Raw genomic sequence first — 20,382 nt, forward strand, 5'->3', positions numbered from 1 at the left:
AGATGCAAAACCACCATGGCACCTATATCATGAAGCACTATTTGAAATTTCATATAAAAATATTCTTTGCAATTAGGTTTTGAATTGAGATTCTGTTAACAGCTTTTTCAAAAATTCTATTTAATAAAACTTGTAAATCTTACTAGGTGATTATTTTTTACTCACCATCACACCTAGCAAGTGTCTTGCACGTAGTAGGTCCAGGGTAAATGTTTGTTTAATGTCCTAAATTGGTGTTTAAAAGCTAATTACGCTATGAGTTTTATTCTTCAAAGTAAAGCAATATTTTATTTTGTATGTACAATTGAACTAAAATTTGTAAGTAATGATTAACAAAAATTTTCAGGTGAATTGGTTTCTCTGAAGATTTTCAATAGTTGAAATTAATATCAGTTTTTATTTACCAGATAGTTTAGAATTGGCTATTCTAAATAGCCCTCAAATGTTTGCCACCTTTTCATGTAGAAGTCATCATTTTATTACAAAACAGGCTCCAACTTAGAATCAATTATAATTAATATCGTTGTTAGATACACTTAATTTTCTGAAAGTTTGGTAGATAATTCTGAAATTTAAATTGTGTGTAATCTAAATAAAAATCTTTTTAAGAATCAAGGTCTAATATTTAAAAGGTTTGGTTTGGTTAACTGTGTTTGGCCTCAGAGCTATTTGTTTTGCTATAAAAATTGATATCAAATGGCTGTATTTACATTTTTTGAGTAAAACACCATGTAATTATCAATATAAAAATGCTATCTAAAAGATGCCTTTAGGTATTCTAGGTGTTACATAAACCTCATAACGATTCAGAGTTGAACTTTTTTTTTCCATGATGCAGTAATACTGAAAGGTGTTGTATTTTGACTTTTCAGAGTATCATCAATACAGTGTGTATTGTAAGGTCCATGTTCTCATTTTTTACTGACACTGAAGATCTGCATCTCTGTTATAATTAAAGTGCGATTAAAGTGACATATTTGGGTGTCTGTTTATAGGCTACGTAAGATTATCTAAGTGAAAAGATTCTGGACGTGGAAAAGAGGAAAATCAGTTTTTGAAATGGAAGAGAACCTTGAAAGAAATGCAACATATCTTAGACTGAAAAAAAAAGAAGAAATTAAACTGAATTTATAAATCCTATTCGGACCAAAGAAGATCACTTTTTAAGATTTAAATGTTTTCCTCTCCAAAAGGGGCCACTGCTTACCAAATCCAGAAACAAGCCCAAGAATATGTTAATTAAGTGCATTGTGTCCGAGAAAGAATGAGGTTGACAAATTCATTTTTTATTCCTTCGATTAGTAAACTGTTTGTCTAGTACATCTTAGATTTTTTAAATCTGTAATGTGCATATTTACCTCTTGAAACTGTACAGTAACAGTGCCAAGGACCAACATGACCCCATAGGGTGAATCTTATGAAGCTTAACATTCCTGGCGAATTAAACACACAAGCCTCGGATCACTTTTTGTCAGCCTTATTTTACTGCGGCGCTTGAGAGCCAGAAGGTAGGTAATTTTTATATGGTGGCACTTTACCCCAATTAAAAAAGCAATGATCGTTGGTGCAAGCAGAAGTGGAAAATATAATGACATAAAATTAAAGAAAGGTATCACAAAGACTGACCAGGAATGCTACTTGTCCCTCTCCATCCCCACCCCCATTCATGCCCTTTTTCCATCCATTTGTTGTTTTTCTCACAAGAATATCATGACTCCTAAGCATATTTTTACTTTAAATGAAACAAAAAATGTCTGAAACAGTGAATGATGTAAAACGATTCACCTTCTACTATCAACTACATAACAGATAAACATGTAAAGCTATTCTAAATATTCAAAGACTTATAAATAAAAAATGTAAATTGATGGGGGAACTGTGGGAGGATGAGTGTGGAACGAATGAATAGATTGAAAAAACTTGATTTTCAACACCGATTTTTTTTTTCTGTTCAAACCTTTCCATAGTTACGCCTCAAATGATTTCTTACATAAGAATTTCTCCCTATATCTCGAAATAACTGAATGATTTCCATGAGGAAATGCAAGTTTAGAAAGAAGACCCGCAAAATGAAAGTGTTAAAAGGCAAGCAACTTCTATAGCATTTCAAATGCAAAAATACAACCATCACTACCTTTAACTGACTCTTACGGGGTCTTTTCAAACAGATGCTATTTATGAGCATCATCTGTTAACTTCTTTCTTGTAATTCAAAACTCTGTCAAATGTTTTCAAGATGACGTGTAAATATAATATTCCATTAAAGATCAATTCTAATTGGTTTTTTAAAATCTACCTTGGGAAACAGTGCTTCATAACACACAGACTAGTAATGAGTATTTTAGAAGGAATTTCCGCAAAGTCTATCATAAACCTAAGTCGAAATTACTCTCTTGCCCTACTAAGGTTTGGACCACAGGATTGAAATTATTTCTTCTTGGCCTTTCACGCACGATGACTTTGGTCTTGTCGACAAGACTCGCAAGCACTTGTTGGAAATCTTCATTTAAAAAAAAACAACTGTGACGTTGGGCAGAAATATTTCTTCCACATGTCTCACAAAGGAAAACGGAGTTTATTAAGTGGATTGCAATTATTTGTTTCCAAAATGTGGCTTAAAAGCAACTTAAACGTTTTTCCCTTTTGAAATTCCCTATTTTGAAAACGCACTTCACGTTAAAGGAAGCCCGTTTTTGAAAGAGCTAGCTCAGCCTTTCCTTTTAAAACTAGACTTCTTGTGTACAAAGAAGAGCTGCGTAATCGGTAATAAGGGTAGCGAAACGTGCTTTTCCGAATTCCTTTGAAGCTTTTTTTTTAAATGGGTTTTTGAATCCATACATTTCAAGATATTTCAAACACTATATAATCTACTGTAACTTTCCGGATCCAGAACAACAACTGCCAACGTGTGTTTCTTATCTATTTATCACTTTATAAACATATCTACGTTGCTTTCCCGTTTTCTCATAACGTGTGCGTTGCAGGCTTGCCCGGCTTCCTTTAATTTGGCAGCATGCTGTAAAGGCTCCTTCCTCCGAGGTCTTCAACTGGGAACCCCCTTGCTGGCTGAGTCTGACCATAAAACTTGCCGCGCCGGCCCGACCCGACCCGGCCGGAGCTCAGGAGCCCGGGGAGGTGCTGGCGGGGGTCGGGTTAGCCCGCGGGACCCCTCCCTAGGTCAGGACGCGCTCGGCTAACGGCGGCGCTAGGGTAGAACAATGGGGGCGGCCCGACGGGCGCGAGAAGCCGAGTCCCGCTTCCTCCGCCACGCCAGACCCGCGCCCGGCCCCCGCCCCCCGAGGCCCTCCCCGCCTGCCTCTACGCGCTCGCCCGTCCCGCCGCGCCTTCCTCCAGCTGCCCGGCCCGACGCTCGCCCCGCCACCCGCACGTCTTCTTCCCCTCCCGAACCTGGCTGGCCCTCCTTTCCGCGACACCGACCCACGGCGCTTCCTCCCAAGACTCCAGCTTCTTCCCCGCAGCCGCTGCCTTCCCGCCCTTTTCTGAAAGTATTTTTACAGTTTCCCCCTTGATTTCCAAAAGTGGCTGAGAAGTCTCGCTTCCATCTTAATGTTGATTTGCTATTTTCCCTCCGGAAAGGATTTCCTCAGGAAACCCCAAATCTAGAAGGAAATAACAGCAAACCCCAGAACGCTTTTAACCCTTAAGACATCTTGTCTTTAAAAAAAATAATAAACGCATGTATGTCTTAAAACCGGCCAAAGAACCATCCCCTCGCTCTTTATTTCCTCCTGTAAATGCTATTATTTTAAACTCTCCATCCAGTGCCTTCGGACGAGAGGGCAGAGAATGTGCCCGGCAGCACGCAGCAAATCAGAGGTTTTATCTTACGCCTCCTGGGACTGGGAAAAAAAGTGGAACGTGGCCGAGGGAGCTTCCAGGGCAGAAAAGCGACACAATTCGCTGGGGACGCCGCTGGGCCAGGCCAGGCGGGGGAGGCGCGGCGGGGGCATCGAGGGCTCTCGGGCTCCGGGCCGGGGCGCCGCTGCCAGGAGGGGAGGCGGTTTTAAGTCGTGGGGGCTGGGAGGGCGGCGGCGGGTCGGGCGTGACGAGACTTTTGGAGGCAGGATGGGGCGGCGGTGGAGTTGCCTGGGCTTTCTCATACCCCCCCAACTCCACACCCAAAGAAAAAAAGGAAAGTTGGAGGGAGGCGGAGAGGAGGGCAGCCATTCCCATTTCCTCCCCGCGACGCCGCGGAAGGGATGGGGCCGCGGCGGGCAGAGAGAGGGCGCGGGATGAGGCGGGCCAATCGCAGTCAACAGGTCCAGGCCTCAGTGGGGCAGCTTAGCCGGGAGGCCGGCGCCGCCTCCCCTCGTCTCCCCGTCCCTCCCCTCCCTCGCAGGCCCGGCGCGGCAGGGGAGGCCCAGCCCTCCCGGCCCCACGCGGACTCGCTGCGGCCGACTCCGCTGGGGCAGTCGGGGTGGGGGTGGGGGTGGGGGTGGGGGTGGGGCGGGGGTTCCCCGCCGGAGAATCCTCCCCCGGGGCTGGCGGCGGGGGCGGGGGCGGGGGCGGGGGCGGGGACGGAGAGCCGGGAATGGAGGATTAGGAAGGACTCCAGCTCGGCACGAGCGCGGCCCGCGCGAGGGATCCTGGGTAAAAAGTGGCCGCGCGGCACCGGGAGAGAGCGGAGAGGAGTCGGGGTCAGAGGTCAGGGCCCTGGAGCCCCGCGAGCAGAGCCCCCTACGTGAACGCAGCGAGCAGGAGGAACCTTTTTGTTTTCAACCGCGCCAGCATGCTCCCCTATTGACCGAGCTGCTTTTCCTGGGCTGCTGGGGAGAGGAGCTCCATTGCGGATCTCCTAACCCCACCCCCCCTTCCACCGCCAACACACTTCCCAACTCAACCCTTCCTCTCAACTCTCATCCCAGCCCCCCGTCCCGAGCTTGCAATAACGCAGTAAATTTGCTTTAACAACAAGTGGGGGTGGTTGAATTTACTCCTCCCTCTCCTCTCTCCTCCCCCTCCTCTTGCTGCGGCTCTTGACACTACTACAAACCAGGGCTATAAACATAAACATGTGTCACTGTAACAGGGCAGGTAATATACGGATTTTGAGGTGGGCTGGGGTGGAGCGGGGCTTGGTCGCCGCTTGGAGGGCAGTAAAAAATCACGTTTCACGTGCTCGACGGCTTTGGGGACTCTCCCACACATCGATCCATTTATATAATGCCGAAGGCACTCGGTCACTTACTCAGCCACGCAGACCCACAAAGCCAGACGCGGATAACCAGCGTACCCCAAAGCAAATGCATTTCAGTATGAATCCCTCTCCTTTCCCAGCCAGTGCTGCCATTTCTTCTATTAGCAAACAGTAACGTGATACTTGAATCCCCTTTCCTTTTTAAAAATTCTTTTCCAGATAGCCATGAGCTCATTTTTCGACCTAGATAGTACATCTCTCCCATAGCCACTACCTACACATTTTGTGCGCAGAAACCCCTTCAAACAGCAAGAAAGGCTATTTAAATGACTGAGTTCGAAATCTGGTGTGCAAAGGGTTCCTTGGGCTTTGCCTCCGTGCATTAAGCAACTTCTGCTGCAAGTTGCTGAGACTGGCGCGGTGGAGATCCGCCACAGCAAGACTTTTTTTTATTGTTATTTAGTCTATATCTGCCTCTCAACTTTTTTCTCATTCTTAGTTCAACAAGCCGGCAACCACTACTTAAGGTAGAATAAAGCGCATCCCTTCCCAAGCTTTTTGGCTTGAAACGGAGGGAGATACAGAAAATGTTCAGATGGGGAAGTGGTTCCCTTTGTTCTTTCATTGTTTCTCTACGAACTGGTGGATACAAGGACAAACACTTACCTTCTCTTCTTTTTGCTCCAAAAACCAGACGTTCCCATCAGCCTTAAAATACACAATCCACCTTGAAAGTAACTATGGATGTCGGGAGAGTTTGTATTCCATTCTTTTTCGCTCTCTGCCCTCTTTTAGCGTAGGATTAAGTTGCCGAGCACGTTGCTGCAAGCTGTAACCCCCCCCCACCCCCCACCCCCGCCTTAGTGAATCGGTCACGTTTAGGACCCTCTAAGTCCATCCTAATTCTGCCAGTAGAATTGAGGATATTGGAGCTCTAAACTTTCAAAAGGAAAGGGGCCTGCAACTCTCCAGAAAACTTACAAATATCCCGAGATTTTTTACCATTGTGTTTTTGCACCACATCACCAAACAGTATTTGCCAATAAATAATAGATATGTCTTTGAGAAAAATATTTTTTTAACTTTATACTTAGCAATGCGCTGCTTAGACAGATGGAGTAAAAGGCAGGTTTGTATCGGCATTTAACGGAATGAGTGCGTTTTCCATAACGTTTGTTGTGCCATGTGTTTCTTTTAAAACAAACAAAACACTACCCCAACTGAGAAAGGAAGTAGAAGTTTGAATTAAAATGTTGTGGAACAACTTTAAAGGAGATGTTTACTTGAAATTTATTAGTGTAAAAATTGGCCTCAGAAGTGAAAAGTAAGCTTTTCAAAGTTAAAAGACTTAATTTTCACCCTATGATTCCATAATATAAAAGCGAATTTTCTGGTTAATATGTGATACTGTCAGTGTTGAGTGTCTAGCCTTTTGGGCATTAGTGCCCAAACTTTGCTCAAATCTGATTATGATGTGATTTGCTGATGTCATGAATATGAAATGATACTTGTGTATCCATAAATTCGAACTTGTGATTTTTTAATTTATTTTTCTTTTCTTTTTTTAATCTCCCGCTTTTTTGTAGGTTCCCAGTAGCTGCAGCAGTGAAAGACAGTGATTGGCTCCAGTGCTCCTAGAAGGATTTGGGCTGAAGCCAGGGGAACAGAACCAGAAGAGGATTCCCTTTCCAGAGACCATCAGGCTCCTCATGTCTTGTCTCTCCTCTCTCCCCTCCTGGTGGCTCAGGATTTCAGTATGGCTGAGCAGCCCATAGGTAGGCCTCAATGCTTGGTGTCACCACTTCAGTCTCTACATGTTTGGCCCTTGTATAAAATAAACAAAAACTTGGGCAACCCTAACAAATTGTGGTTCTGGGTATTTGTGTATTATTTAATATCTGAAGGTCAAACTCTACTTTCTCTGATTTTTTTTCTTTTGCATTCAGGATCAATTGTGAAAGGCCCTTGTGTCTCATAGGAAAATATTGCAACAAAACAAGATAATTGGGGGGAAAGGCGGTTGCAGTAGGAAAAGTGGCTTTTCTTTGATAGCATTTAATTGGAATTAAAAGATTCTTGAGCTGTAAACATTCTTTATTTATTCAGCACACATAAGCAGGCATTGTTTTATCACTATCATAATTATGGTGTCCTTTAAACTGGCTGATAGCAGGAAAGATAAGGGAATGTGCTTGCAGATTCAGATCAAGTCTCACTCCTTTCTTTTCCTCCCTGTCCCCTTCCCCCCACCCTCCCCATTCCTTCCTTGGTCACTAGGGTCCCCCACAGCCCTTGAGATGAGAAGAGCAGGAAGATTGTGGCCTAACTGTTTCTTACATCATGAAAGTGATTTGTACCTCACTCTAATTTGATGCAATCCATAACCTCCTTGTCTCCTATGTTTATAACTGGTTTTCAGCTTGCAATATATGTTATCTGGAGGTGCCTATCGCTCACCTGTGTAAAGTCTCATCCACTAGGATTTGTTGCTTTACCTTTGTCTAATTTAGAGAGCACACTCTTAGGGCTTTTTCAGAACAAAGCCTCACAAAAACCCCTTTACCTCCAAGGATTTGCAAATTTATAAAGGCTGCATTGAATTCAAGATGGGTCAGGGGGCAAAAAAAGGGTAGAAGGTCACTGCATTTTGATTATGGGTCAGTAGACAACATGGCATATACCCTGTGTCCCAAACTTCTGTTAAAGACAGGGTTTTTAAATGCCTAAGAACAGAGGGATGGGCCCTTTTGGAGATTTACCCTGATTTGTTTAAATGAACCAGAAAGAAAAAAAATTAAGGGAAATATACTAAGTTATCATTTGTTTCTCAATTTAGCCATTTTCTACTCCTCCATTCCCATTTTTCCATACCAAAAAGCAGAGAAGATGTGATATTAGATAAACTTAGCTAAAGAACTGTTGAGATTTTATTGTCTTATATCCTCAACTAATTCAGCCATATGAGACTTTATTATTATTTTAAACTTTTATCTTGTGAATATTATAGTTACTTTTAGTTAACAGCACAAGGGCCTTCTTTTATTCTTTTAACCAGCATACTTACATTGTTGAGGCCTTTGTGATGTTCCTTACTCTTTTCTGTCTGAATTCACTTTGAACAAAATGTGCCCAGCAATCACTAAAACAAATGTATATGGTGAAGAGTTGCGGGGGGGGGGGGGGGGGTGATCCTCATTTAAATTATGTATGTATGGGTGAAAGCTTGGAAGGAAAAGGATTATTTTAATGCTCTTCAATACTTTAATTATATGACAGTTGTAGTGTAGAAATGCAAAAGTACTCTTAGGTTTTCCTTCAGGTTTTCAAAAGAACTTTCCCCATTAGTAAACTACTCCTGCAAATTGCTATTGCATTTCCCAGCTAACCATTTAAAAGACTGTAAATGCCGTGTGCATTACTTCGCTCCAGAGGAAAGAGGTCAGACTGAATTGCAATGGTATTTAAACATAAAATACAGTGAAAATAAATCAAAATAGAGCATCTGAAGGTAAATCTAGCACATTCATATGGAATAAGTAAAGACAAATATGTTCATATTTTCATGGCCCTTCACTTTAAAAACTGAAAGTGCTGATTTTTTACAATAAATGCAGAAGTAAGTGAACATTAGGAATATATTTCAATCTGTATTTGCTAAAGAGGATTTTCCTTTTGCAAGCAGCTTTGTTTCCAAAGCTAAAGCATTTTTTACAATAGTGTGTAGATTAGGCATTCCTCACTGAGTAAATAATCACATTTAATTAAACTCAATGCATATTATACATGTGCCTAAATTCACAATAATTCCCTGGACCCACAGAGAAGAATATAGATATAAATGTTAATTTGGACATATCTATCCACATATGTACATGCATTTGAGAAACATAGAAGTTGATACATCTTTTCTTAAAAAAGAATTTGAATACAGTCCATTATCTGAATTGGGTTCATCTTTGATTGTAGAGGCAGCTGACATGGTCAACAAATTTATCAAAGAAACCCCCTGGCTTTTGAAGAATAGTACTTTATACATCTGGATCTGCACATCAGGCAAAGTAAGTAAATTATTGCATAACTTTAAGCATAATTGATAACAGACACCTTTAATTTTTCATCCCCATTCTTTTGGCCAGCTTTCGCATTAATAATCTAAGCCATAAATGTTGGTAGCTATTGATCGAAATCCCCGGTGTGCATGCAAATCCATCTTAAAGTCCCCTGCCTTTCATGTGTGAGCACTCAGGGGCCTCTGCTAGATCTTTTTATCGGGATCGACCCCCAATGTGCCTGGAGAAGACCCCGGATATGCAACGTGTGCTGATGGCCACAAGAAAGCTGTCTGTCACATTCTGTGTTTGTGTGTGTATGTGTGCGTGTGCGTGTGCGTGTGCGTGTGTGTATGCACTCACTCGAGCAAGAGTGCTGGAGCCTAACACACACATACACACAAGGATGGGGAAGTTAAAGGAACAAAAGAATGTATTAAGAAGAAAGATGTGTAATAGTAGTATTAAAAATGTATAAGTGTAAAGGTGTCTGAGTGTACATATAGAGATACTTGCACAAAGTCAAATCCCCTAGACTTTATTTTTCTCTATTTCACTCAACAGATTTGCCCTTAGTTAAAAAAAAAAAAAAATGCTACTAGTTTTCAAAACCACCTATATTGCCAATAATTTTAAAGGTGGAAAGAGAGGAAGAGAGAGGAAAAGAAGGTAGTTTTGAAATGGCTACTAAATCATGTTGCTATGTGTAGGAGGACTGGGGGAGGGGGGAAGAGAGAGAGAGAGAGAGAGAGAGAATCTAAACAGGAATGGAGAACAACTGAAACTACCTGGAAAAAAAAAAAGATGCTCTAGCCAACCTTTTGTACTGTCTTCTCAAAGGCTTTTTCTGAGTTTACTATTTCTTGGCTGACTCTTTGGTCTAAATCTTAAAGCTGGGGGAGGGGAATGGGCGGGGGTGGGGGTGGGAGGGAGAGGGCTGGCAGTACTATATAAGTGCATCAGAAGGAATTTTAAAACGACATTATTGTTGCTGGCAATAGAAAGACTCTGGTCATTCTACTTTTAAAAACAAACACGAGCATCTGCTTTTCCTGAAAACTTCGCTTTCTGCTTAAACCTTGTGCATTTTGCCTCTTGTGAAAGTGAAAGAGAAAAACGCGGTGTAATAGATCCAGATGCAAAAGAAAGCCAACTCGGTGGATGGTATTAGCTGTGACGAGGCATTGTTCATTGCTGCCTCTCGGTTACGTTTAAAGCCTGAAATATCACGAGATCCATTCAATGATCCTTTTTTCATTCAAGGGACAAAAATGTAATTTGCTGTAGCTCTGATTTCTTGGATGGAAATGCTAGCTTTAGATTTCAAAGGCAAGAACTAGACATCGCGGTTTGTACACACATTGATTAAGTTGAAGAGCGGCGATTACATCTGTGCTGAGTGCAACAGTAGTTCAGGGGCTGACTTTTCAAATCCCAACCTCCTGAGTTACAGACTGTCTTAAATAGACTTCCTTAATTTCCGGATGCACTTCTTGAAATTCCCAATTCTCTTCAAAATTCCTGGGAAATTACAAAGAAGATGAGGGTGGGGGTGGGGAATTATGGCCGAGATTTCATCTTGTCAAGCAAACTACCTTTTTGTATGTCTGATTCCTCTGTTTTTATCTTTCTGTTTTCTTTTTTGAGCCATACCTGCTCATGCCAGCCAGACCAGAGCAGGGGAAGATGGAACTTTTGAATGTGAAGAAAGAAATTATTGTATAATTTTTTTTGTCTTGCAGGCTCAGAAATATCCGTTTATTCTTTTAATCACGCGGATGTGTCTATTTTTGGAGGAACAAGGAAACACATAAATGCCTGAGTTGCATTTATGTTGTAGTTGCAAACACCGAACAGTTAAGAAGATTTTGCCGAATTTTGCAGAGCAGCCAACGAGCCGCCTTGGGATCGTGGTAATGCGACTGGGAGGACCCTTGCTCTCATTTGGCAATATGTTGGATATCCTTGAAAATGACACCAAAATATGCCTTAATTTGACTAAGAAGAGGTTAAACCACATTGATTTTCATCCGAAGTGATTTTGTTAAAGCAGATGCTTGACTTTGATGGAAAAACTGGGAGTTGTGGAAGATTCACCTAAACTACTAACCCAAAGCATCACAAACCACTGAAACAGTCTGCAACGTACATCAGCACTTCCTTTTCATTGTTATTACGTAAAACCTCTGGAAGCACCTTGGGCGTTTGACATTTTCTTTTCTTTGCTGCAGAAGGAAGCAATCTGCTCCCTGGAATTCTGACCTGTGGTGAACAGGACCCTGGCAAAGGCTTTGCTGGGGACTCTTGGACGATCCCGCCTCCAATCCAGTACGGTTAATTGTGGAAAAGTGTACACATTTCTGGCTTATCTATGCTTTGTTATGGGTCTGACGTGAAACTACCTCCTCCCCACCCCACCACCCAGCAGAGAACCGAAATCCAGTTGAATTGTTACAGTGTTTCAGAGCTGGAGCCTTGAACTGCTTCCCTGGTCAAATAACTTTGTTTCTGGTTGTAAAAAGGCATTTCAGGGGGAAAAAAAAAAAAAAAAAAAAAAGGAAAATCGAGAGAAATTCCAAACGTAAGTTCGCACTGGGGTGGTTCACGGGGCGGGTTTAACTTTGGAGCTCCTAGCCGGTCTTCTTCCCCACTCCTGTAAGGGAAATACCAGGCTATTCTGCACATTTTCGCTTAAGCTCCATTTTCCAAAAGGAAAAGGGGGTGGGGTATATCTCTTTCGGCTTGATAATGTTTTTTAAATGCTTTTCTTTGAAATGATAATAGCTGTATCGGTAAAATGCAAATAAAGGAAAAAATAGGCAGTATTTCTTTAAAGGCGAATATACGGTGCGGTTTTTTTTTTTTTTTTTTTTTTTTGGTTTTTTTTTTCTTCCTTAACCGTACACACACTGCTTCTTATGAAGTCTGTGAGTCAGGCTGTTTCTGAGCTCCGATAGTTTAATGGAAAGATTTATATACCGACTGTATTATTTACTTTGGGAGGGGAGGTGGCAGTATAAGGGTATGCTAATTAGTGGGAGATTTTGGGGGGAAGGGGTGGAATATCAATTTTTATTGCATCACCTGTCAGGAGTGTCCAATCAGCGCTGGCTTTAGGGGAATTAATTGATGAAGGTGTCTCCGGACGAGCTCACTTCACTCTGTCATTTTATTTGTAGCTAAAGCAGCGGCGGGAATAGCAGCTGCATTTCTTTTCTCTTTCTCCCTTCACATTCCATTATCATAGTGCTCCAATGGAGAAGGAAGGAATAGAGGGGCCCAGGTACTGATCTGCATCGGGGACTCAGACCAACACATTGGCAGATCAGAAACCGGATGGTTTTTTCCCTCTTTTTTAAAAAAACGAAAACAACAACAACAAAAAAGCAAGAATCAAGTCAGTGTAATTTCATGGGGTTTCCCCCCCCAATAATTTCGCCTAGAGTTTGGCACTTCCTTCGCCGGGAATAACAGTCTTTGTTATTTTATTAGCAGGATGCCTTGAGACACACGCAGCATCTGGCGGAGGATTAACATACATACATGTGTATGTATGCGTCACGTATATATTTACTGCAAATGGTGGGGATCATTTAGTGCCCGAGATGGGAGACCTGAAATCAGGTTTTGAAGAGGTGGATGGCGTGAGGCTCGGCTACCTCATCATTAAAGGAAAGCAAATGTTTGCCCTCTCCCAAGTCTTCACAGATCTGCTGAAAAACATCCCGAGGACGACCGTGCACAAGCGCATGGATCATCTGAAAGTGAAGAAGCACCACTGCGATCTGGAGGAGTTGCGGAAACTCAAGGCAATCAACAGCATCGCCTTCCACGCAGCCAAATGCACGCTCATCTCCCGGGAAGACGTGGAAGCGCTCTACACCTCCTGCAAAACCGAGCGCGTCCTCAAGACCAAGCGCAGGCGGGTCGGCCGGGCCCTGGCCACAAAGGCGCCGCCGCCAGAGCGCGCCGCCGCGGCCAGCCCCCGCCCGGGATTTTGGAAGGACAAGCACCAACTTTGGCGGGGCCTGAGCGGAGCCGCGCGGCCCCTGCCAATCAGCGCGCAGTCCCCGCGCCCGGGCGCCGCCACCGCGCGCCCCGCCGCCCATCTACCTCAGATTTTTAGCAAATACCCGGGCTCGCACTACCCGGAGATTGTGCGTTCGCCGTGCAAACCCCCTCTAAACTATGAAACTGCCCCGCTCCAGGGAAACTACGTCGCCTTCCCCTCGGACCCCGCTTATTTTCGGAGCCTGCTGTGCAGCAAGCACCCGGCCGCCGCCGCCGCCGCCGCCGCTGCCGCCGCCGCCGCCGCCGCTGCCGCTGCCGCCTATTACCAGGCATCCGCGGCCGGGCCCCAGCCCAAGGCAGGGGCGGGCGCCAGAGGCCCGGGAAGCCTGAGCTACCGCTGCAAACGCAAGCGCGGCGGCACCAAGGACTGCTTGCTCGCGCCCCACGCCGGCGCGCGGCGCCTGCTACTGCTGCCCAGGTCCTACAAAGCCAAGGCGGCCGCGGCGGCGGCGGCGGCGGCTGCCGCGGCGGCGGCTGCCGCCGGGGCCACTTGCCTGGAGAGGTTTCATCTGGTCAACGGTTTCTGCCCGCCTCCGCACCACCACCACCACCACCACCATCACCACCACCACCACCACCACCGGGCCCAGCCGCCGCAGCAGAGTCACCACCCCCCTCACCACCACCGGCCGCAGCCCCATCTGGGCAGCTTTCCCGAGAGTTGCAGCAGCGACTCCGAGTCCAGCTCCTACTCGGACCACGCGGCCAACGACTCGGATTTTGGCTCCAGTTTGTCCAGTTCCAGCAACTCTGTGTCCTCGGAGGAAGAGGAGGAGGAGGGAGAGGAGGAGGAGGAGGAAGAGGAGGAGGAGGAGGAGGGGGGCAGCGGGGCCTCGGATTCCAGTGAAGTCAGCTCGGAGGAGGAGGACTCGTCCACCGAGTCGGACTCCAGCTCCGGCTCCAGCCAAGTGTCAGTGCAGAGCATCCGATTCAGGCGTACCAGCTTCTGCAAGCCTCCCAGCGTGCAGGCGCAGGCCAACTTCTTGTACCATCTGGCCTCCGCCGCCGCTGCAACCAAACCCGCTGCTTTCGAGGATGCCGGCAGACTTCCCGACCTCAAGAGTAGTGTCAAAGCGGAGTCGCCGGAGGAGTGGAATCTGCAGAGCTGGGCCCCCAAAGCGTCTCCAGTGTACTGCCCGGCCAGCCTGGGGAGTTGTTTCGCAGAGATAAGGAACGATAGGGTATCTGAGATTACATTCCCACACTCTGAAATTTCCAATACTGTAAAGAGAACTGACCTGACAATTAACTGCCTGGCAGAGGGGGCCTCTTCACCTAGCCCAAAGACAAACAATGCATTTCCACAACAAAGAATACTCCGAGAGGCTAGGAAATGCCTACAAGCAACTCCTACTACACACTGTGCAGATAACAACACAATAGCTGCTAGATTCTTAAATAATCATTCTTCAGGAGCAGAAGCAAATTCAGAAAAAGATTCCAAAATCCTTCATTGTCCTGAATTTGCTACGGATTTGCCCTCTTCGCAGACTGATCCTGAAGTGAACGCTGCAGGAGCAGCAGCAACTAAAGCCGAGAATCCCTGCACTGACACAGGCGACGAGACATTGCCATTTCTGCACAATATTAAAATCAAAGTAGAAGACAGTAGTGCTAATGAAGAATATGAACCTCATCTTTTTACAAATAAGCTAAAGTGCGAGTGCAATGATACAAAGGGTGAGTTTTACAGTGTGACTGAGAGTAAAGAGGAGGACGCCTTGTTAACCACAGCCAAGGAAGGTTTTGCATGCCCTGAAAAAGAAACTCCTTCCTTAAATCCACTGGCTCAAAGTCAGGGCCTTTCATGCACTTTAGGTTCTCCAAAACCTGAGGATGGGGAATATAAATTTGGTGCCAGGGTAAGAAAAAATTACCGGACACTAGTACTGGGAAAGCGACCTGTCCTTCAGACACCTCCAGTCAAACCAAATTTGAAATCAGCTAGAAGCCCTCGTCCTACAGGTAAAACTGAGACACATGAAGGAACACTGGATGATTTTACAGTTATAAACAGACGCAAAAAGGTAGCCAGCAATGTAGCATCAGCAGTGAAAAGGCCATTTAATTTCATGGCAAATTTTCCTTGTCCACCATCACTCATTATTGGGAGAGATGGGGACTTGTGGCCGGCGTATTCCTTAAACACCACTAAGGATTCTCAAACTCCTCACAAGGCCCATCCTATATGGAAATGGCAGCTGGGCGGTTCTGCAATACCTCTTCCACCTAGTCACAAATTCAGGAAATTTAATTCATAAAAATGTTTTGGAAGATATTTTCTTGAAGCATATTACCTTCCTTTTGTTGTAAACTGCACAGGATGGTTTGTACAAGTCCGTTAATGTGTTACACCCCCTTTGGAGTCCTGGTTTATCGCATTTTGAAGACAGAAATCGGATTACTTTTTTTCCGTTGCGGGTTTTTTTTTTTTCTGGAGTAGGGTGGGGGTGGGGTGGGAGAAGGGTTGGTTTACATTCCACAGACTACTTCAGGCTAAAGACTCAAGTAAAACTCAGTTATTACCGTAGAGCTGGAACACTTTACTGTTTCAATGCTAATAATGCACCCGGTACCTCAATTCAACTGCTACAAATAAATGTCAAAAGGTTGAATAATAAATATTACAATGAGCCATTAAGTTTATGCACTAGATTTCAGAGCTGAAAGTGTAACTGTTAATTCAGTGAAAGTTTGTTAGGTTACATGGTTACACAGTGAGGTGAGGTGAGGTAGCAAGAAGTTTCTGTGAGCCCAAAATGTCATTTTCTGGAGCTCTTGTTTGTGGGGTATCTTTTTCTTTTGACTCCCCTCATTCTCTCTTCAAGAGTAGTTGCACTTAACTTTTTTTTTTTTTTTTTTTTTTTTAGTGGAAAGATTGGGGTGTGAGTCCTGATTAAATGCTAGTAAAAGCTGCCTCATACATACTGAGTAAAATAAATATGGAATTGTATTTTTTTTGTAAAGGGTGTGATTTTACTTTTAAAGCCACTCCTTGCAATTGGAAAAGTCCGTTCTGTGTTCTCACCCAAAGGTTTTAAATAAGGTGACTCTTACTATAGTCCTGCTTATCTTGTGGTCTAAACATGACTCTTCAAACTCCCAAAACAATTGAAATATATATATATTTTTTGTTGTTGTTGTTGTTGTTGTTGTTGTTGTTGTTGTTTAGGAGAGAGTCTCGCTATGTCGCCCAGGCTGGAGTGTAGTGGCACAATCTCAGCTCACTGCAACCTCCACCTCCCAGGTTCAAATGATTCTCCTGCCTCAGCCTCCTGAGTAGCTGGGATTACAGGTGCGCGCCACCATGTCCGGCTAATTTTTGTATTTTTAGTAGAGGCAGAGTTTCACCATGTTGACCAGGCTGGTCCCGAACTCCTGACCTCAGGTGATCCGCCTGCCTCGGCCTCCCAAAGTGCTGGGATTACAGGTGTGATCCACCATGCCAGGGCTGAAATATTTCTCTTAATAGCAGAATATTTTATGGTCGAACTCTTGATAGTGACAAATCAGTAAATACAACCAAGAAAAAGAAAATGAGAGGTCAGAGTTGCAATACCCCAAATGAAAAATAACAGTTTTTTCAGGGCTTTTTGGTACCAGAACTCAGGCACTTGGATTTTATTACCTTATATTTTTTCTGCATCTCTCTAAAACTTCTGTTTTCAGACCATCCTGTGTATAGAGCAGGAGAGTTTCTACTGCAAGTGACAATCAGAGGTGACTATCTATATTTGCACTTAAAATCAAAGTAGTTCAACATGCAAATGCTAGGGTCTAGCCCTGGATAAGGGCCATGCTGGTGTACTGTGTTGTGATGATGGAAGCAGTAAATCAAAATTATGGAAATTTGCACTGTTGAAAAGCATGCTTTAGCTTTATTTTCAATTAAAAACACTGTTTAAAATTCCTGGTTCCATACATTTCTACTTATTCCAGATTGAAGAACGGTTAACAGGATTGAATGGTTTTGTTGACATTTTCACTTGTAATGTTTTTACCTGAAAGAAATGCATTTATTGGGTGTAGTGTTTTGTTGTAATACGGTGTGACCGAGGCCAGTCAGGTTCTGTGCAAAACACTGGTGGATTTCTTTCTAAGTAACAGCAAAACTTTACAAACTTGTTACAAATCAAGTAGGAAAAGTTTCAGGCTTAAGAAAGTGAAGCAGAGATCAGTGATTGTTTTAATGAAAGTTGAATCTAATAATTTCTGGCCCACCTCCTTTAGTCTGACAAATTATGTATCTCAGATCCTTGCTATCTTGAATCTAAGAAGTTGCATCTATAGATCATAAATCACAAAACAAAACAAAACACCAATGAAATGTTTACTGTGTGAATTTAAGTCACTATTTCTCATGGAAATTCAGTCTATTGTTTTTGTTTTTCCTTAACCTTTTAGTTCCTATTCCCTTTGAAATTTTCCTTTTGTCTATAAATGTTTCAGATAGATCTGGATGGCCTCAGCCCCTAATTGCTGACTATGCTCTGTGGTTTTCCTCTTATTGTAAAGGACTGAGGCTGAGAATACCTGCATCCAAATATATTTGGATGGAGTAAACAGATGCTTTCAACTGCCTTCCTTCCTTTCCTTCTTGAATGTTGCCATGCCAGGTGTAGGTTCACTGGATTATTTTTTATTGGAATGGTAGATATGGTCAAAGTAAAAATTTGGGGATGGTATCCTTGAATTCTTGTTTGTATATAATTCCAAAGACCAGTCCATGTTATAGTTAAAGCCCCAGAAAGCTAAACAATTGGCTTTATAGTCTGAGTTATTTTCTCTTCGGAAGGCAATACAGAATTTAGATGCAGTAAGTTGTCCTGAAAAATCAATCTGTAAAAAGTGTGACACACACATTGGAAGTGTGTAATTTCTACTCTTTAATTACTTCTAAGTTAAGAAAGTTCAAAGTACGGTGACTACTACATGTAGACTAGTACTTCTCTTGTTGGCTAAGGACTCATTGTTCCTAAATTATAAAGCGAGAATATATTTGAAGTCTACAGATCTTGGGTGTGGAAGGACTGTAAGATGGAATAAGCACAATTTAAAACAAATATACCCTATGGAATTTCTGACATAAAATATTGGCCTCCAGCTTTGACACTTAGTCTCTAACTCTCATAGAATCAATAGTTTCAGTTTATAGGAGCTGGAGAATGAACAGCATGGAGGCCGAGGCTTTCCAGGGTGATACCAGCAAAAGGAAAGAAATTAAAGTCAACACAAATTTCGCCCCACAGTACTACTATAAGCCAGCCAACCACAGCAAAACCTGAGTTAGTGCTTCTGTAAGGAAAGTGTACCAACTAGTATGCAGTAACTTGCAAATACAAGGTATTCTTTCAATTCCTGCTAGCCCCTTAGTTGTTTCCCCATTCTGATGTGGGAATTATTCTCAGTACTGTTTATATTATTTTGGTTGTTTTATGATTAATGACAATATCTAGACTTTTCTCAGCTGCTATAAATGTCCCATTTGTTCAGAAAGTTAAGCCTTATTGAGAGAAAAACAAGTTAACTCCATTGATAGATTACATTTTTACATTTAGATGTTTTCAGGGCATAGAATTAAAAACAAAAAAACAAGCACTATATGGCTCCAGGGTGACTGATTCCTGTGTCTAAAGTCCAACATTTAGAGACATGAGGGAAAAAAGGAAAAGGCTCTTTTTCTAACTTTTTGGGTCAACAAACTTATTTTTGGTCTCCTATAAAAGTAATTTCCTGGTAAGACTGTGAAATGAAAATTTAAATTTTTTTTTAAGAGGTGTGTGTACTGTCTTCCACAGTCAGGTTATCCGCCTTTATAGAAAATACAGCTTGCTCTTTTTCAACTATTTACTTTTTAAAGTGGGTGTTCTTTTCTACTGGCTTACTTGATTACAGTGGAGTAATCTCAATAATGGTTGTTTATTTGAAAATCAACAAGGAGCCACCACTAAACAACAATAACACAAACTACATGGGGCTGGTGTTGGATTTTTATCTTTTGTGTGTCTGGGTGACTTTCAATGGTCTAGAAATTCCTCAAAGTTCTAATCAACAAAAATTGGGAGTTTCTGCTGATATGAGAATGACGGTTTTGTTTGCATGCAGGAAGAGATATAGAAACTAATTCCTCAAAAGCATTTTTTTTTCTTTCAAAAACAAAAACAAAAATCCTTCATGGTAAAGGTTTTTTTTTTTTTTTTTTTTTTTAATAAAGCATTAGCATCTAAAAAAATAAAGAAAATGTGGTGAGTTTTGCTTCACCTTAAAAATAACTTCCTGCTGGGAAGGATGTAAAAAGGAGTTCCCAGAGCCAAACTAGGAAGGGGAAAAAAAAAATGCTTCCCATCACCTAACCTCAGGAAATTGGCAAGGAGGAACAGGGCATCCACCTTAGCGAGTCCACCCGGTCACCCCAGTCATTCCAGGATTTTCCCCTTCCCTGTAAGGAAGAACTATTTTTGATGCTAGCTTTGGTTTTGGTTTGCTCCCTAGGCCAAAGGGCATTTTGCAAACTAGCCTGGGGGGATGGGGACGTAGGGCAGATCTAGGAGGTGGGGGAGGGCTGTAATTTACCTGTTTGGCAGGCCCTCCTTTGCAAAAAAAAAAAAAAACACACACACACACACAGAGTAGGTGGGGTGGGCTTAGGGGGGCTCAGCTATCATTCTTCGCCCATGCCCTGGGCCCCCGCTCTTCTCTCGCTCCTTTTCAAACTGTGGCGGCCTCACAAGCTCCTACTTTAAAAGGCCTGAGATGTTTTGCATGAAGCCCTCACAATAGGGGTTGAGGGAATTGACAGTTTCAAAAACAAGGCGTTCAGTCCTTTCCAGCTGCCGGGCCCGCTTGCTCGCACCAACTCCTCGTTCCTCTCTGCTGGTGGCGTCCTCCGGGGCGCGCGGCCGCCCCCACGCCGCCAGCCTGCGCTCCGGCCTGCCCACCCCGCCCTCAGGCTGTGTTTGTAAACAGCGGTCAGTGGCCGGGGGCTGCTGGCGCTGGCTTGGGGCCTGGCGGGCTGGGAGGGAAGGCAGGGGCCGGCTGATCGCGCCATGAGCTGCGGGCTAAGGGCCGGCTTGGGGGCCGCGGGGCTTTCGGGGTCCCTTTCCT

General features: G+C 43.6%; 1 protein-coding gene and 1 long non-coding RNA gene across 2 annotated transcripts; both read left to right on the forward strand.

Moving 5' to 3' along the window:
• The first annotated feature begins 4,202 nt into the window (after positions 1 to 4,202).
• LOC104665683 lies at positions 4,203 to 12,048 on the forward strand. Its single transcript, XR_004060009.1, has 4 exons — positions 4,203 to 4,280; positions 6,745 to 6,933; positions 9,125 to 9,216; positions 10,950 to 12,048. It is a non-coding gene; the product is annotated as an uncharacterized LOC104665683 (long non-coding RNA).
• Positions 12,049 to 12,812: 764 nt separating this feature from the next.
• SKIDA1 (SKI/DACH domain containing 1) lies at positions 12,813 to 15,693 on the forward strand. Its single transcript, XM_010367579.2, has one exon. The coding sequence runs from the start codon at positions 12,813 to 12,815 to the stop codon at positions 15,537 to 15,539; it is 2,727 nt and encodes a 908-aa protein (XP_010365881.2). The 3' UTR covers positions 15,540 to 15,693.
• The last annotated feature ends 4,689 nt before the right edge of the window (positions 15,694 to 20,382 follow it).

The sequence above is a fragment of the Rhinopithecus roxellana genome, chromosome 11 (assembly GCF_007565055.1).
Source record: "Rhinopithecus roxellana isolate Shanxi Qingling chromosome 11, ASM756505v1, whole genome shotgun sequence".
NCBI classification, from domain to species: domain Eukaryota; kingdom Metazoa; phylum Chordata; class Mammalia; order Primates; family Cercopithecidae; genus Rhinopithecus; species Rhinopithecus roxellana.

Bases quoted from the DNA above. Each gene is read 5' to 3' on its own strand.
- SKIDA1 (XM_010367579.2), top strand. From the start codon at position 12,813: ATGGGAGACCTGAAATCAGGTTTTGAAGAGGTGGATGGCGTGAGGCTC.